Source organism: Malaya genurostris, chromosome 3, assembly GCF_030247185.1.
Source record: "Malaya genurostris strain Urasoe2022 chromosome 3, Malgen_1.1, whole genome shotgun sequence".
Lineage (NCBI taxonomy): Eukaryota > Metazoa > Arthropoda > Insecta > Diptera > Culicidae > Malaya > Malaya genurostris.
In genome coordinates this window covers 156903378-156917738 of record NC_080572.1, presented here as the reverse complement: position 1 = coordinate 156917738, position 14361 = coordinate 156903378, and the positions used below count along the sequence as shown (strand labels likewise).

Here is a 14361-nt window from a genome sequence, read left to right as displayed (position 1 = left end):
GAGCACCTCTCTTCAAATTTCGTGCAGTATTGTTCGAATTTTTGTTCTAGTATATCCAGGGAGGCCATCTCATGTACTTCACTAGTCCTTGTCCAAGGGGGTAGATTTAGAATCATCTTTAAGATCTTACTTTGAATGCGCTGAAGCCTAAGTTTGTGTGTTCGTGCACAACCCTGCCAAACAGGGACTGCGTATTCAATTGCGGGGTAGATGATTTGTGTATAGACAGCCATCTGATTCTTCAGGCAAAGTTTAGATGTTCTACAAATCAGCGGATACAGAGACCTAATGAGTATGCTGCATTTTTGAACGATTTTGTCAATATGTGACCTGAATATCAGATGTCTGTCAAAGGTGAGTCCTAGATAGATAACTTCATCGGACCATTGAATGACCTCATCACCGAATCGTATTCTGCATTCGTCTGATGGAACAAGTTTTGGAGATCTTGAATGTGGAAACAAGATGACCTGAGTTTTTGCTGCATTGATCACAATTTTCCAGCTTGTAAAATATTCAGTTAGAGCGTCCAGACCTGTCTGTAGTTTATTCTTCAGAGCATTAATGACACGACCTTTGTAAAGAATGGCAGTATCATCAGCAAATTGTGACAGAACACCACCACCCGGAAGAGGTGGGATGTCTGATGTAAAAATGTTGTATAGGATGGGACCTAGGATACTTCCTTGGGGTACACCAGCAGGAATAGTAAATCTTTTTGAAAGTGCATTATTCAGAGAAACCTGGAATGCTCTATCTGCAAGATAATTTTTGATAATTTTAATAAGATACATGGGAAAATTATACCGATGCAGTTTGAACACCAGTCCATCGTGCCACACATTATCGAATGCCTTTTCAATATCCAATATTGCCATGGCAGTCGTTTTGGACACTGATTTGTTTTGCTGGATGACGTTGTTAACCCTTGTGAGTTGGTGGATGGTGGATCTTCCTTTCCGGAACCCAAACTGTTCTTCCAGAAATATATCCTGTTCATCTGCGAAAGCAAGAATTCGCCTTTGTATTGACTTTTCAAACAGCTTGGATAGGGCAGAGAGTAAGCTGATGGGCCGATAGCTCTTGGAAAAGGAAGGATCTTTCCCCGGTTTCAAAACTGGGATAACTTTAGCTAACTTCCACATTGAAGGGAAGTAACCAAGCTCCCAGCACCTGTTAAAAAGTTTAGCTAAGAAGACAAATGAGCGAATACTCAAATGTTTCAGCTCAATGTTGAATGTGTTGTCGAAACCAGGGGCCTTCATATTTTTGGATTTTTTCACAATAGCCATCAGCTCATTCGCAGTGACTCTACTTTCCTCAGGAACTAAGCCGTCTGATTGGTCAACCTCAGCTACGCTATCAGCAACGGCTCTTTCATATGGACTAACAATGTTAAGTCCTAAATTGTGAGAACACACAAACTGCTGGTCTAGCGCATTTGCCTTCTCTACTGGTGTGATTAAAGGTATTCCTTCAGCTGCGTCCTGGGATGGCAACAAAGGAGGAATAGGCTTCGGTTTTTTTTAAGCACCTTCATTAAAGACCAGAAGGGCTTTGAATGTGGGAGAATTTCTCGAAGCTTTTGCTGGAAGTTCCTGTTGCGACGCTCAGGTATCCTTTCCTGGATTATCCTAGTTGAGTTGTTATAAGAAGTCTTCCTATCTCGGATGCCAATTCGTTGATACTGCCTCCGGTAGATATTTCGAAGTCGGATGAGTTTCTTGGTGACACAGTCGATTTGAAAAGAGGAACTCGGCTTATATTGTACTGAAACCGTCCTATCACGAGCGACTGTGATTGAATGCTGGAAGGAAGATAGGACTGCATCGATTTCCATCGGGGAATCAAGTGGCAAATCGATATTAATAAGTTGGTCGGCGATATGTTGAAATTGGACCCAATCGGTGCGATAATAGTTCCTCCGAGGTTGAATAGGCACTGTTTCTGGTGAAGATCCCAACGTCAATATTACTGGAAAGTGGTCAGAAGAGAGCTCGTAGAAGACAACCGGAGAGCTGTCTATGGCGATGTTGCTGATGAATGTATCCAAAATGGAATGAACTCCCGATCTGGAAAGTCGCGTTGGTTGATCCGGAGCGAAGATGTTGTATTGTCCAGCTTCGTAATCTTCGGCAAGTACGAATCCGTTTCGATTCTATCTTCTATTTCCCCACAGCTCATGCCGTGCGTTCAGGTCAAATGATGAAAAAGGTGAAATGTTTGTCTTTTATATCGATGCAGCACATATTTTGTTATCGTACTCAAAACGCGTTCTAACTGGCCGGTGCTGAAATGGGTCAAATCAGACAGGTTTTTCAATATATATATATACCGTATTTTTGCAGTTTTTAACCGTTTCCGCGTTAGTTTATTACTAAGTGTTTTTATCAGTGGATGACAGTAATCTGTCCGGATCTGGACGAAGTGTTATTCTTAACCGCCAAGTGCCAATCGAGTGGTGATTTACGTTCATTTGTGTCGTGCCTACGGCTATTCTTTCTGCTGCCTTCGTTGTAGTTTAAAAATAAACAATCGACGAACCGTTTCCTTGCTGTGCTGTACCTGCTGCATAATTTAAGGCGCTTTCCTGCACATACAATGAGTTTGGAGAAAAATTGTGCAAAGTGCAGTCTGATTATCGCAGGCATCGATTTCGTTGTGTGCAGAGGCTATTGTGGACGCATGTTTCATATGGCATGCTCTGGAGTATCCCGCGCTCTTTTGGGCTATTTCTCATCACATCGAAAAAATTTATTTTGGATGTGTGATGATTGCGCCAATTTGTTTGAAAACTCGCATCTCCGTTCTATCACGAAATTGGCAGATGAAAATCCACCTTTGGTGTCGCTCACGGAAGCAATTAATGGTTTACAAAACGAAATTAAATCATTATCGAAACCTCCATTGACTCCCACAACGTTCAATAAGCGCTGGCCATTCATCGAGGGTCGCCGTCCAGCCAAAAGACCTCGTGGACCAGATTTGGAACAAAAAGCTTCCGAATGCCAATCTGGATCGAAGCAGATTGAAGAGAACGTTGTTTGTGTTCCAGTTTGTGAACAACCACCAGACAAGTTTTGGCTATATTTGTCACGTATAAGACCAGACGTCACCAATGATGAGATTACTGCTATGGTACGAGCTAATCTTGAAATGAACGAAGACCCAGTAGTCGTGAAACTGGTCGCTAAAGGTAGCGATGTTAGCAAAATGACCTTTATATCGTTCAAAGTTGGCCTCGACCCCGCATTACAAGTTATTGCCTTGGACCCTTCAACTTGGCCCCAAGGAGTCTACTTCCGTCAATTCGAGGAGAAATCAACTCAAAAATTTTGGAAACCATTTGCTGTTCATCCATCTCCAACGCCTGTTTCTTCGCATGGAGGAATAACTCAGCAATAATTCAACGCAGCATACTGGGACGCACCGTAGATGATATTGTGGAAGCCTCTGACCCCCCTGCCCCAGTCGTGCCATCGCTGCCAGCGTTCATCTGCCGTCCCGGTCCTGTGGGTAGGTGTGGGGAAGGGGGCTTCCAAACTACTCCTCTTGGCAAGTATCCGTCAGTTCCCAGATTTTCAAGCGCTGATTCGTCTTATCCCGTATTGCAAAATGATGAGGCTGACATCTGGGTATACTATCAAAATGTTCGAGGCTTGAGGACAAATATTGACGATATTTTCTTAGCAACGAGTGACTGCAACTTCGATATTATCATTCTAACCGAGACTGGACTTGATAGCCGAATCAACTCGCAGCAGTTATTTGGGAACTCCTTTAATGTTTTCCGTTGCGACCGCAGCTCAGCGAATAGTGACAAAGTATCGTTTGGTGGAGTATTGATTGCTATTTCTCGAAAATATGCCAGCTCTATTATTGAAACGGTAAATGGAAACTGTCTTGAACAAGTGTGTGCGAGTACTACAGTACGGGGTAAAAAGTTACTTCTATGCGGTGTGTACATTCCCCCTGATAAAAGCCAAAACGTTGATGTGATCGATGCGCACATTTCAACTGTTTCGGAATTGTGCAGTAAAGGTTCTGCTAATGATATTGTTCTGGTGTGCGGTGATTTCAACCAGCCACGCGTTGTATGGAATCAACGGAATAATGAAACACACTCCTCTTGTTCTTTGTTGCTACCCGCTGCTGGCACGGCGTTAATCGACGGCATGGATTACTTAAATCTTTGTCAAGCTAACCAACACAGAAATCATCTCGGACGATTGCTTGATTTGGTTTTTTGTTCTTTGGAGCATCAATTAGTTGTTGATTGTAGTGTTGCTCCAATACTACCCGTCGACCCGCACCATCCGCCTTTTTTATCACGTGGCCTACTAACGGCGAAGGCAACTCCTGTCACACGGAGTCCGTGAATGAATCTAGAACATTAAATTATAGGAAAATAGATTTTGCTGCTTTACTTGAATTCTTACAAAATTTTAACTGGAGAACACTGCAAGAAATCGATAACGTAAATGAAATGGCATCCTTTTTCTGCAACACATTGATTCAATGGCTGAGTTCAAATTTGCCTTTCGTTAAAAAGCCAATGAGCCCTCCTTGGACTACTGTACGGCTTCGTAGATTAAAACGTACCCGCAATATTTGGCAGCGCAGACATCGTCGCTGGCATAGCTCTGAAACAAAGCGAATGTTTAAAAGTTCCAGTGAAAATTATCGTAAATTAAACGCGGGGTTGTACAAAGCCTACGTTATGCGGATTCAAACTGATCTTCGTCGGAATCCTAAATATTTCTGGACTTTTGTAAACTCGAAACGCAAGTGCTCATCGATTCCTTCAAAAGTTTGTCTCGATGGTGTTGGATCCATGTCAACCTTGGACTCATGTGATCTGTTTGCAAAGTTCTTTGCTTCTGTGTTTGCTGAAAATACTGCCTCCGGTATCGAAGCGGAGACCGCCGCGATGGATGTTCCAGAGAATATAACGCACATTGACACATTTTTGATTACTCCCGTTATGATTGTTGCCGCAGCGAAAAAGTTAAAACGTTTTCGCCAAGACCAGATGGTATTCCTTCTGTGGTGTATAGTCATTGTGCTTCTGTTTTAGCCGATCCTTTGTGCACTATATTTAACAAATCATTTGAGCAAGGAATTTTTCCGGTGACTTGGAAGCAGTCTTTTATGTTTCCTGTTTACAAGAGCGGTGATCGTATTGACATGAATTACAGAGGCATAACGAATTTATCTGCTGCATCTAAGCTATTTGAAATAATTGTGAGCACTGAGGTACTTTTTCGTACAAAAAATTACATCTCCTCTGATCAGCATGGATTTATGCCAGGTCGTTCGGTCAGCACGAATCTGTTAGATTTCACTTCCACATGTTTCTCGAGTTTGGAGAAGAGAGTACAAGTTGATGCAGTATACACTGAGCTTAAAGCAGCTTTCGATCGAATTGACCACCGAATACTTTTGTGCAAGATTTCGCGGCTGGGTGCAACACAAAAGTTTATTGAATGGCTTTGCTCTTACTTATGTGGTAGAGTTTTGCGAATAAAGCTTGGCTCCTGTGTATCATCTCCGTTTTCAAATCTATCTGGAGTTCCTCAAGGCAGTAATATGGGTCCACTTTTGTTTTTGCTGTTCTTCAATGATGCTGTTTCGCTGCTCGGTGTTGGTTGCAGATTAGTATATGCCGATGATTTGAAATTGTATCTTGAAGTTCGTTCTATCGACGACTGCATCCGGCTTCAAAATCTTCTTGATACATTCGTCGCCTGGTGTCATAGAAACTGGCTTATTGTCAGCATTGCAAAATGCCAGGTCATAACGTTCCACCGAATACTGAATCCAATTCGATTCGACTATGAAATTGATGGACAAAAACTCCAGAGAGTTGATCATGTTAATGATCTTGGTGTTTTGTTAGATGCTAAGCTTACCTTCAATCTACATCGTTCATCTATAATTTCAAAGGCAACACGGCAATTAGGTTTCATTGCGAAGATCGGGCGGGACTTCAAAGATCCACATTGTTTGAAAGCGTTATATTGCTCCTTGGTTCGTCCTATACTGGAAAATGCTAGCCTAATTTGGAATCCGTATCAGCTGGTTTGGAATTTACGGATTGAACGCGTACAGAAAAGATTTGTTCGTCTTGCTCTAAGAAACCTTCCTTGGAGGAATCCGCTTGAGCTCCCACCGTATCCTGATCGCTGTCGACTGATCGGACTCGACTCATTAGAAAGACGCAGAAAAATTCAGCAAGCTGTTTTCGTGGCAAAACTGATTAACGGTGATATCGACTCTTCGAAGATTCTGTCTCAACTTGATTTCCGTGCTTCACAACGATCGCTGCGCTCCACCAGTTTACTGCAGCCGAGATTTCATCGAACGACGTTCGGGTATAACGAACCGATAACATCTTGTTTGAGGACGTTTGGCACTGTTGAAAATCTTTTCGATTTTGGTGAACCAACTCACAAATTTTCGCAGAAAATACTACGTTCTACAATTTTATAACTTGACTGATACATATTCATTAAGACCATTTTATTGTCAGATGAATTTCATAATCATAAATAAATAAATAAATAAGTAGTGTACTATTGAAACACTTCAATGTTGTTGCAATACACGTTCAAGTTGAAAAATTTGGAATCTATTTCTAGTTAGATTATATAAATCCTTCTACAAATGAGTTATAAGCTTTCAAAATACGAGAAGGGTCCACACGCGGAATGATTTTTCTTCTTTGAATCTCGATGATTTTTTTATGATTATTTGATCTTCGAATTGATTAATAGCTCAATAGTAGCTTTCAAACTAGTATTAGCTTTTTAAGATCAGTTCAGAAGTCAGAGTAAGTTTGTTAAAATCGGTTAAGCCATCTCTGCGAAAAATGAGCGGTAATAAAACAACGTGTTTTGTCGGTTACGTCACTTATGCCATATCTTATATATCACTTATATCTTCGGAACCAGAAGTGACTGTCATTTGACTTTCGAAATAGATCAATAGTCCAATAGTAATTGTCAAACGAGCCTAAGTGTGTTAAAATCAGCCATCTTTGAGCGGTAAAAAATTCTTTGAATGTTTCACGCACATACACAAGTACACACAGAGGTGAATAGAGAGAGACAATCACCAATCTCGTCGACCTGAGTCGAATGGTATGTAACACTATGGGTCTGCGAGGCTCTGTTCGAATGTCGGTTTTTCCATCAATTCTATACTTTTCTATAAAGAAAGGCAAGAAGTTATTCTTACAATTTTAACATGAAAAGGGTCATTCTAATGACTTAAAAACTATAGGTATGATACTTGTCGATAAGGACCGATCGTGCCAAATATTATCAAATTCTGGTAGGCCGTGAACTTTTTTTGTGGGATATGTACTCTTGAAATAGAATAGCTATAGTCATATCAATATATCATATACAATTAAGCAAGCGTTGCTGATGCTTGCTTGCTATTGCTGATCATTCGTTGTTCATGTTGTGCCTGTACTGAAAGCACTTACTGTAAACATGTTACTGTGCATTGAGAATAGAGAACAGCAAAAGTTCATTTTGATTAGAGCAAACCAAAATACGATCACTCGTGTCGAGAAGGAACTGATATTTAAAAACCAACCGGTTCCATCATGGTTTTTGTATGTATAATATGGCTCATATATCTCCGTTGCACTTTTTATGTGAGAGAAACAGCTTGTGATAAAGCTTACGAGATTTAGTTTAGTTAGTGCGCGATAGTGTTCAGATCTACACCCGTGTTTTCTATAGTTTAATAGTTTATGTTTTCTTTATTGTTCGGAATATGGTGTTTAATCGCATCTTTGTTTTGGATGTATATGATATGTTTTAGCAAAAACAAATAAGCAAATGAGTTGCAATAGTGCAAAGTTCTAGAAACCTATATTGTATGTTATATTAAGAAATAAAGATCGTAGAAATCCTGGCATAGATAGGACAAACATCAACCGTTGATCATACGTCACTGAAGAATTAAAAAAAACGAAGTAACACATAAAATGCCGAGAAATTCGTCAACAACGTAAGCACGTCATTCACTCGTTTATGTATATACTAAACACATTTCCCATTTGAATTCCTCGGTGCATTCAAAATTTACATCTTGCATGTAAATTTGTTTAGTGTCGCAATTATATAAGCATTTATTATATAATATCAAGACAGTGTGACGTGATAGTGATAGTTTTATTCAAATCATGAATATAAACGCTCGAGTGTGACAGTCACTTTCCAAGTTGCAAACTTTCTAATCGACTTTGGTATTGCTAATGTCGTTTTCGCATGAGAAAGTTGAAACTGACCCAGGGTAGTTTCATCAAACAAACACTTTTCACGAAACTGTGTTGATTTCGCACTTAGCAACAGGGGTTTGAGTTAAACTGACTTAAAAACCAGGTTCGAAACTGACTCGATTTTCGGTTCAACAACGTTGAAATTAGGTTCGAAACTGACTTCAAACAAACGGTTTGACAGCAGTTAAAGTGGAAACTGGGTTAGGTTTGGCATCAAACGAAAAGGACATAAGAGTATTGCTCTCGTATATCCATGTTTTGTGCTGTATTGATAACATCATGGCGATTGAATGAATGCTTATAATACGATTGATGAATAATTGTGCAGGTTCAGGAATAATACAGTATTTCAAAATGTGTTGTGTTTTCGAAAGCGAACCTGTAATGCTCTAGGGTTAGATGAGCTTTTATCTCACAATGAATAAATATTCGATCCATTGCAATTAGGAAGAAGTGATTCGAGCAATTAGTTTTTATTCCTTATATATATTTGACACCACGCATTGCTTTACCTCAAAGGTTCCAAGATCTGTTTTTGCCTTTCTCATATGTAAAGGTTATACAATTACTGTGAACACTGACTTCTGAACTAAGGGCCCATTCAAATCAATTCAACTTTTGTGTAAACCAACTTTTCTCAGAGATGGCTGAGCCGATTTTTCCAAATGTAGATTTAGGTGATAAAATTTCATACGAAATTCAACTTACGCTTCCATTATTACAGGATGATTAGTACAAGAATTTCGATTTCAAGGATAGTTTTTTCATGAATGTCCACGGGGCTTGTTAAATACCAAAAAGTCTGAGTCTGAATAAACATATTTAAAAAAAATACCGCGGGTAATATCAGAGACATAACTGGACGACGTGAATATTTATATAATTAACATATTTTTCCACACTTCCGAATATTGACAATCACACATACTAATTGATTTATTGTGTGAATTTTTCAAACTTTGAATGCTTCACCTGCAGAATTGTAACGGTGCAAATATAAAGGGGATCATACGTGAGAAAAAAATACAGTGTTTTGAAGAGGCCGATTACGATGACAATATTTAAACTTACGATGACTTGGATTTTGAGAATTCTTAAAAACTTCATGAGAGATGCACATAATGAAATAATGAAATTTACACGACATGGAAATCAATAGTAACATGGAATAGACATGGGTTGAGTCGAAAGTTTGATTGAAAACCATCATCGATAGAGAACTGAATTGAATTGCTTTGAATTTTCAACGAATAGAACTGTATCTTTCAATTACGATTGATTTGGCGATAACACTATATTGAAACGCACAGAATTGTAAAGTAACTATGTTTAATTACCTGATCCAAATATGTGCATGAAAATTGATGTAAATTCACAAAATATTTTTATCTGTGTGGTAAAATATTCACTTATAACCAAGGGTTTATACACTTAATTAAAACAACATTGAACAAGTCAATTATGTATTCCACCCCAGTTTTCCTCAACTAAAAACCGCATCTATTCCAATTATTTCATTTCGGGAATATGCGAATACCGGATAAAACTAAGTAGTACAACAAATATAGAAATTTACACATGTAAATAGATACATGATTTAAAAAAACCTTATACAATCCACTTAGTGGTGTAATGATGCCTTTCTCATATTACTTATATTTTCAAAAATAGTGGTAACTAAAAGATTCTGTCTAGAAGTTTTTTTTCAAACTTTTATAAAATTAAAGACTTCTTGTCTTTCTCATATAGAAAGGTTATGCAATCACTGTGAAAACCGACATTTGAACCGAGGCCCGGAGGGCCGAGTGTCATATACCGTTCGACTCAGTTCGTCGAGTACGCAAAATGTCTGTGCGTGTATGTGTGTATGTAACGTTTTTTTTGCACTGTGTGTGTATGTGTGTGTATGTGTGTGTATGTGCGTATGTGTGTATGGAATGTTTTTTTGCACTAACTTTTCTCGGAGATGGCTGAACCGATTTTCACAAACTTAGATTCAAACGAAAGGTCCTGTGGTCCCATACAAAATTCCTGAATATTTTTTGAATCCGACTTCCGGTTCCGGAATTATGGGGTAAAATATGAAACAAAAATGTGAAAATAAGTGCACTAACTTTTCTCAGAAATCCCTGAATATTGTTTGAATCCGATCCAGGGTAAAATGTGCAAAAAATGAAAATATGTTTTCTAGCTTTTCTCATAGATGCCGCGACCGATTTTCATAAACTTAGGTTCAAATGAAAGATCCTGTGGTCCCATACGTAATTCCTGAATTTCATCCTTATCCGACTTCCGGATCCGGAAATATAAGGTAAAGTGTGTTAAAAATTGTATACCATCACTGAAAAGAGCGAAAAATCGTAAAAAGTTTTCTAAATCGACCTCAAATCTTCTCCAATTAATAGTTTTTATCAGTAGACGGTCAAACAAACCGATTTCGGTTTTTTTTAGGAATCGAAGAAAATTATTTTGAAAAATACCACAGTATTATATATCATGGTATGATTGATATGAGAAAGGCATCATTACACCACTAGGTGGATTAAAACAGGTTTTGGTTATAAACTAGCAGAACTTTTTCAATTTGTAAACAGTTATGTCAAGTTAATAAGAATTCCTCTTCATTATGCATCGTCGCATAATGACGATTTGAAATGTTACACATCAATTTAAAGTTCCGAAACCGGAAGTCGGACCCGGGTGCAATTCAACAGTAACCTATACGACTATAGGACCTTTCGTTTGTGCCTAAAGTGGTGAAAATCGATCAAATTTTCTATGAGAAAATTGAGTGAGTCTCGTTTTTTTGAGTTTTTGACCACTGTTTCCAGTATTTCCGGAACCGGTATAACCGAAATCGGTTAGTTTAGTAAGTAACTAATATAGCCTACAGATTAAAACAGTTTTGAGTCAAAACTAAAAGAATCTCACCCTTTTCTGCATCGTTGCTCTAAATGACGGTGTGCGATTTTAAACACACTATATAAAAGCATGATGAAATTAAATAGCAACCCATAAGACGATGAGATTTTTACATTCATACATACACACTAGGGATGGTGCTCGGAAGGCAAAATATCGATACCTATCAATTGATACTTGAGCAGCAATCATTTCAAAATAAAATAAAATTTTCGACTGTGGCGTTATTTTATGATGTACAAAAAGGTGTTTCTACACCACAAAAAAAGAATTGTAACAATCTCAATGTGATTATCAATCGATGTGAAAAAATTAGACGTACTGAACATCAAATGCAATAATTTTCTGCTTTCAAGAAATATTGTAGATAAATCACACGTTATTACAACGATACAACGTATTGAGTAGACTGAAGGCTTAGACAATTCTGAAAGGAAATTAGGCATGTTTTCGTGTTAAGGTGATGTAATGTACTCAATACGGTATTTCTATGTAATAACGTGAGATTTATCTGCAATATTTCTTGAAAACAGAAAATTATTGCGTTTGATGTTCAGTACGTCTAAATTTTTTCCTTTTTGCCTTTCTCTATAGAAAGGTATTAGAATTGCTGGAAAAACCGACTTTCGAACGGAGCCTCGGAGACCCATAGTGTTATATACCATTCGACTCAGCTCGACGAGATCGGAAAATGTCTGTGTGTGTGTGTGTGTGTATGTGTGTGTGTATGTGTGTGTATGTGTGTGCACTTTTCGAAGATATTTGAACGCGCTCAATTTTCTCAGAGATGGCTCAACCGATTTTAACAAACTTGGGCTCGTTTGAAAGCTACTATCGGGGCATTGATCAAGTTCGAAGATAAAATGGCTGTGACTTTTGGTTCCGGAGATATGATTGTATAAGTGACGTAACCGACAAAAAGCATTGTATTTGAACGCGCTCAATTTTCTCAGAGATGGCTGATCCGATTTTAACAAACTTGGGCTCGTTTGAAAGCTACTGTCGGGCCGTTGATCAAGTTCGAAGATCAAATGGTTGTGACTTTTGGTTCAAGATATATGATGGTATAAGTGACGTAACCGACAAAACACGTTGATTTTTACCGCTCTTGTATATATAAGGGTGCCAAAATTTTGGGATCAACTCTATTTTCGTAAAGTTCTAGTGCTGAAAAGTTTAAGCACCTCGAAAAAAGCCTTCATGCAAAATTTTACCTAAATTGGACATGCTTAAGGGGTGCTGCCCGGTGGTAAAGGTTTGACAATTATCGATCTTGAAAAAGCACCATAGGGGGGAGTACATGAAATTTCCAAAATCGAAAATTTTTTTTGATGCCAAAACTCTTAAAACTGCATAAAACATCGAAATTTAGTGTCATCTCAAAAAAAAATTTTTTTGAAAAAATCAACGTTCTGGGACTTAGAAAAATTTTCATATTTTTTCTAAGTCCCAAAAAGTCCATTTTTTCAAAAAAATTTTTTTTCGAGATGACACTAAATCTCGACGTTTCATGCAATTCTAAGCCTTTTGGCATCAAAATTTTTTTTTCGATTTCGAAAATTTCATGTACTCCCCCATATGGTGATTTTTAAAGATATATAAAAATTCCACTAAGGGGACTAAGAAGGGTTTTGCCTTTCTCTATAGAAAGGTATTAGAATTGCTGGAAAAACCGACTTTCGAACGGAGCCTCGGAGACCCATTGTGTTATATACCATTCGACTCAGTTCGTCGAGATCGGAAAATGTCTGTGTGTGTGTGTGTGTATGTGTGTGTGTATGTGTGTGCACTTTTCGAAGATATTTGAACGCGCTCAATTTTCTCAGAGATGGCTGAACCGATTTTAACAAACTTGGGCTCGTTTGAAAGCTACTGCCGGGCCCTTGATCAAGTTCGAAGATCAAATGGTTGTGACTTTTCGTTCCAGAGATAGATTAGCATTACTGTTCTCATACAAATAGGCAACGCAAATGTCATGCACTAGTTTGGAAAAATGATGCTGACTGTGTGACATAAACACTGAAGCATGCTTTTGTGAACTACTCGAATCAATCTGAATCAATTGGTGTCTAAATTTATTTTATAACATATGAAACATATTTTCATGAGACTGTTATGAAAGAAGAGAAAGGCATTATCACACCACTAGGTGGATTAAGAAGGGTTTTTTTCTTATCTTATCAATTGATCACATCACATCGAGATTGTTACAATTCTTTCTTGCTGTGTAGAAACATGCCTTTATGTCAATACACAAATACTACACTAAAAGCCAATTCCTATTGCTATTATTCCATCGCTATTAGGCGCACTGAAAGAGAGTGCAATGAGTGTGAAAAATTGAAATGATTGTAAAACTGTTGGTTTTGAATAACAGTAGCTATTACCTTGGTTACTGCGTGTGGAAAGCATAAGGAATATAAACAAAACTAATTCCGACTAGTGGAATGGAATATTGTCCTCCCGCAGTAAGTTGCAAAGACTCACGGAGAACCCTTCGATCATAAAATTGCGATATCGCAGTTTTTGATTTTTGCGATAGTTGATTTAACTAATTTATTTTTGATTCAACCAATATGGTTTTTGATTTGCATATATTCAAGTAGTTGAAAAATATGTTGTTTCGAATGCTGTCAAATGCCGGAGACAGTTGAAAGCAAAACAATAATTGCAATGCAAAATCAACAACTTTTTTAGTTGAAATCTGTTCGCGTCGCTTTAAAATGTCAATGAAAACAACATCGATGGTTAAAGCGTTTGGTGAAATTGTGTTCATTCGATTTGAGAAATTTATGATAACAAGTGTTTATCTAACAGCGGTGTTGTGATAAAGTTAACCTTGTTTAAGATGAAAAAGATTTGGTGACAAATTAGAAAATGTTAATGAATGATCATCTCGTAATCTTTCAGGTATGCGCAAAAATTTTATGCTTCAAATTCGATCATTGATTTACTTCCAGCAGACTGTTTTACTTCCAGCTGTTTGATACCGATGATGATGTTCATGCATTAGCAATAAAACGCTTTTTGACATGAATTTAATTTATGAAAGTAACAGGAGCGAAGGGTTTCAAACACACAGAACGCGCTGCGATTGAATGGCGCGTTTGAATTGCCGTCGCAAAATTCCAATTCCCAGCGGT

General features: G+C 38.0%; 1 protein-coding gene across 7 annotated transcripts in view; it reads left to right on the top strand.

The window, feature by feature from the left end:
* LOC131437718 (transmembrane ascorbate-dependent reductase CYB561) overlaps positions 1 to 14361 on the top strand; it is a 267545-nt gene that overhangs the window by 75872 nt on the left and 177312 nt on the right. Inside the window, exon 1 of one of the 7 annotated variants that reach the window (XM_058607244.1) lies at positions 7701 to 8025. The exons of the other annotated variants lie outside the window; for them this stretch is intronic. Coding sequence (XP_058463227.1) covers positions 8003 to 8025 — 23 coding nt within the window. The 5' untranslated portion in view covers positions 7701 to 8002. Of the gene's footprint in view, positions 1 to 7700; positions 8026 to 14361 lie in introns of those variants that run through there. 7 annotated transcript variants of the gene reach the window in all.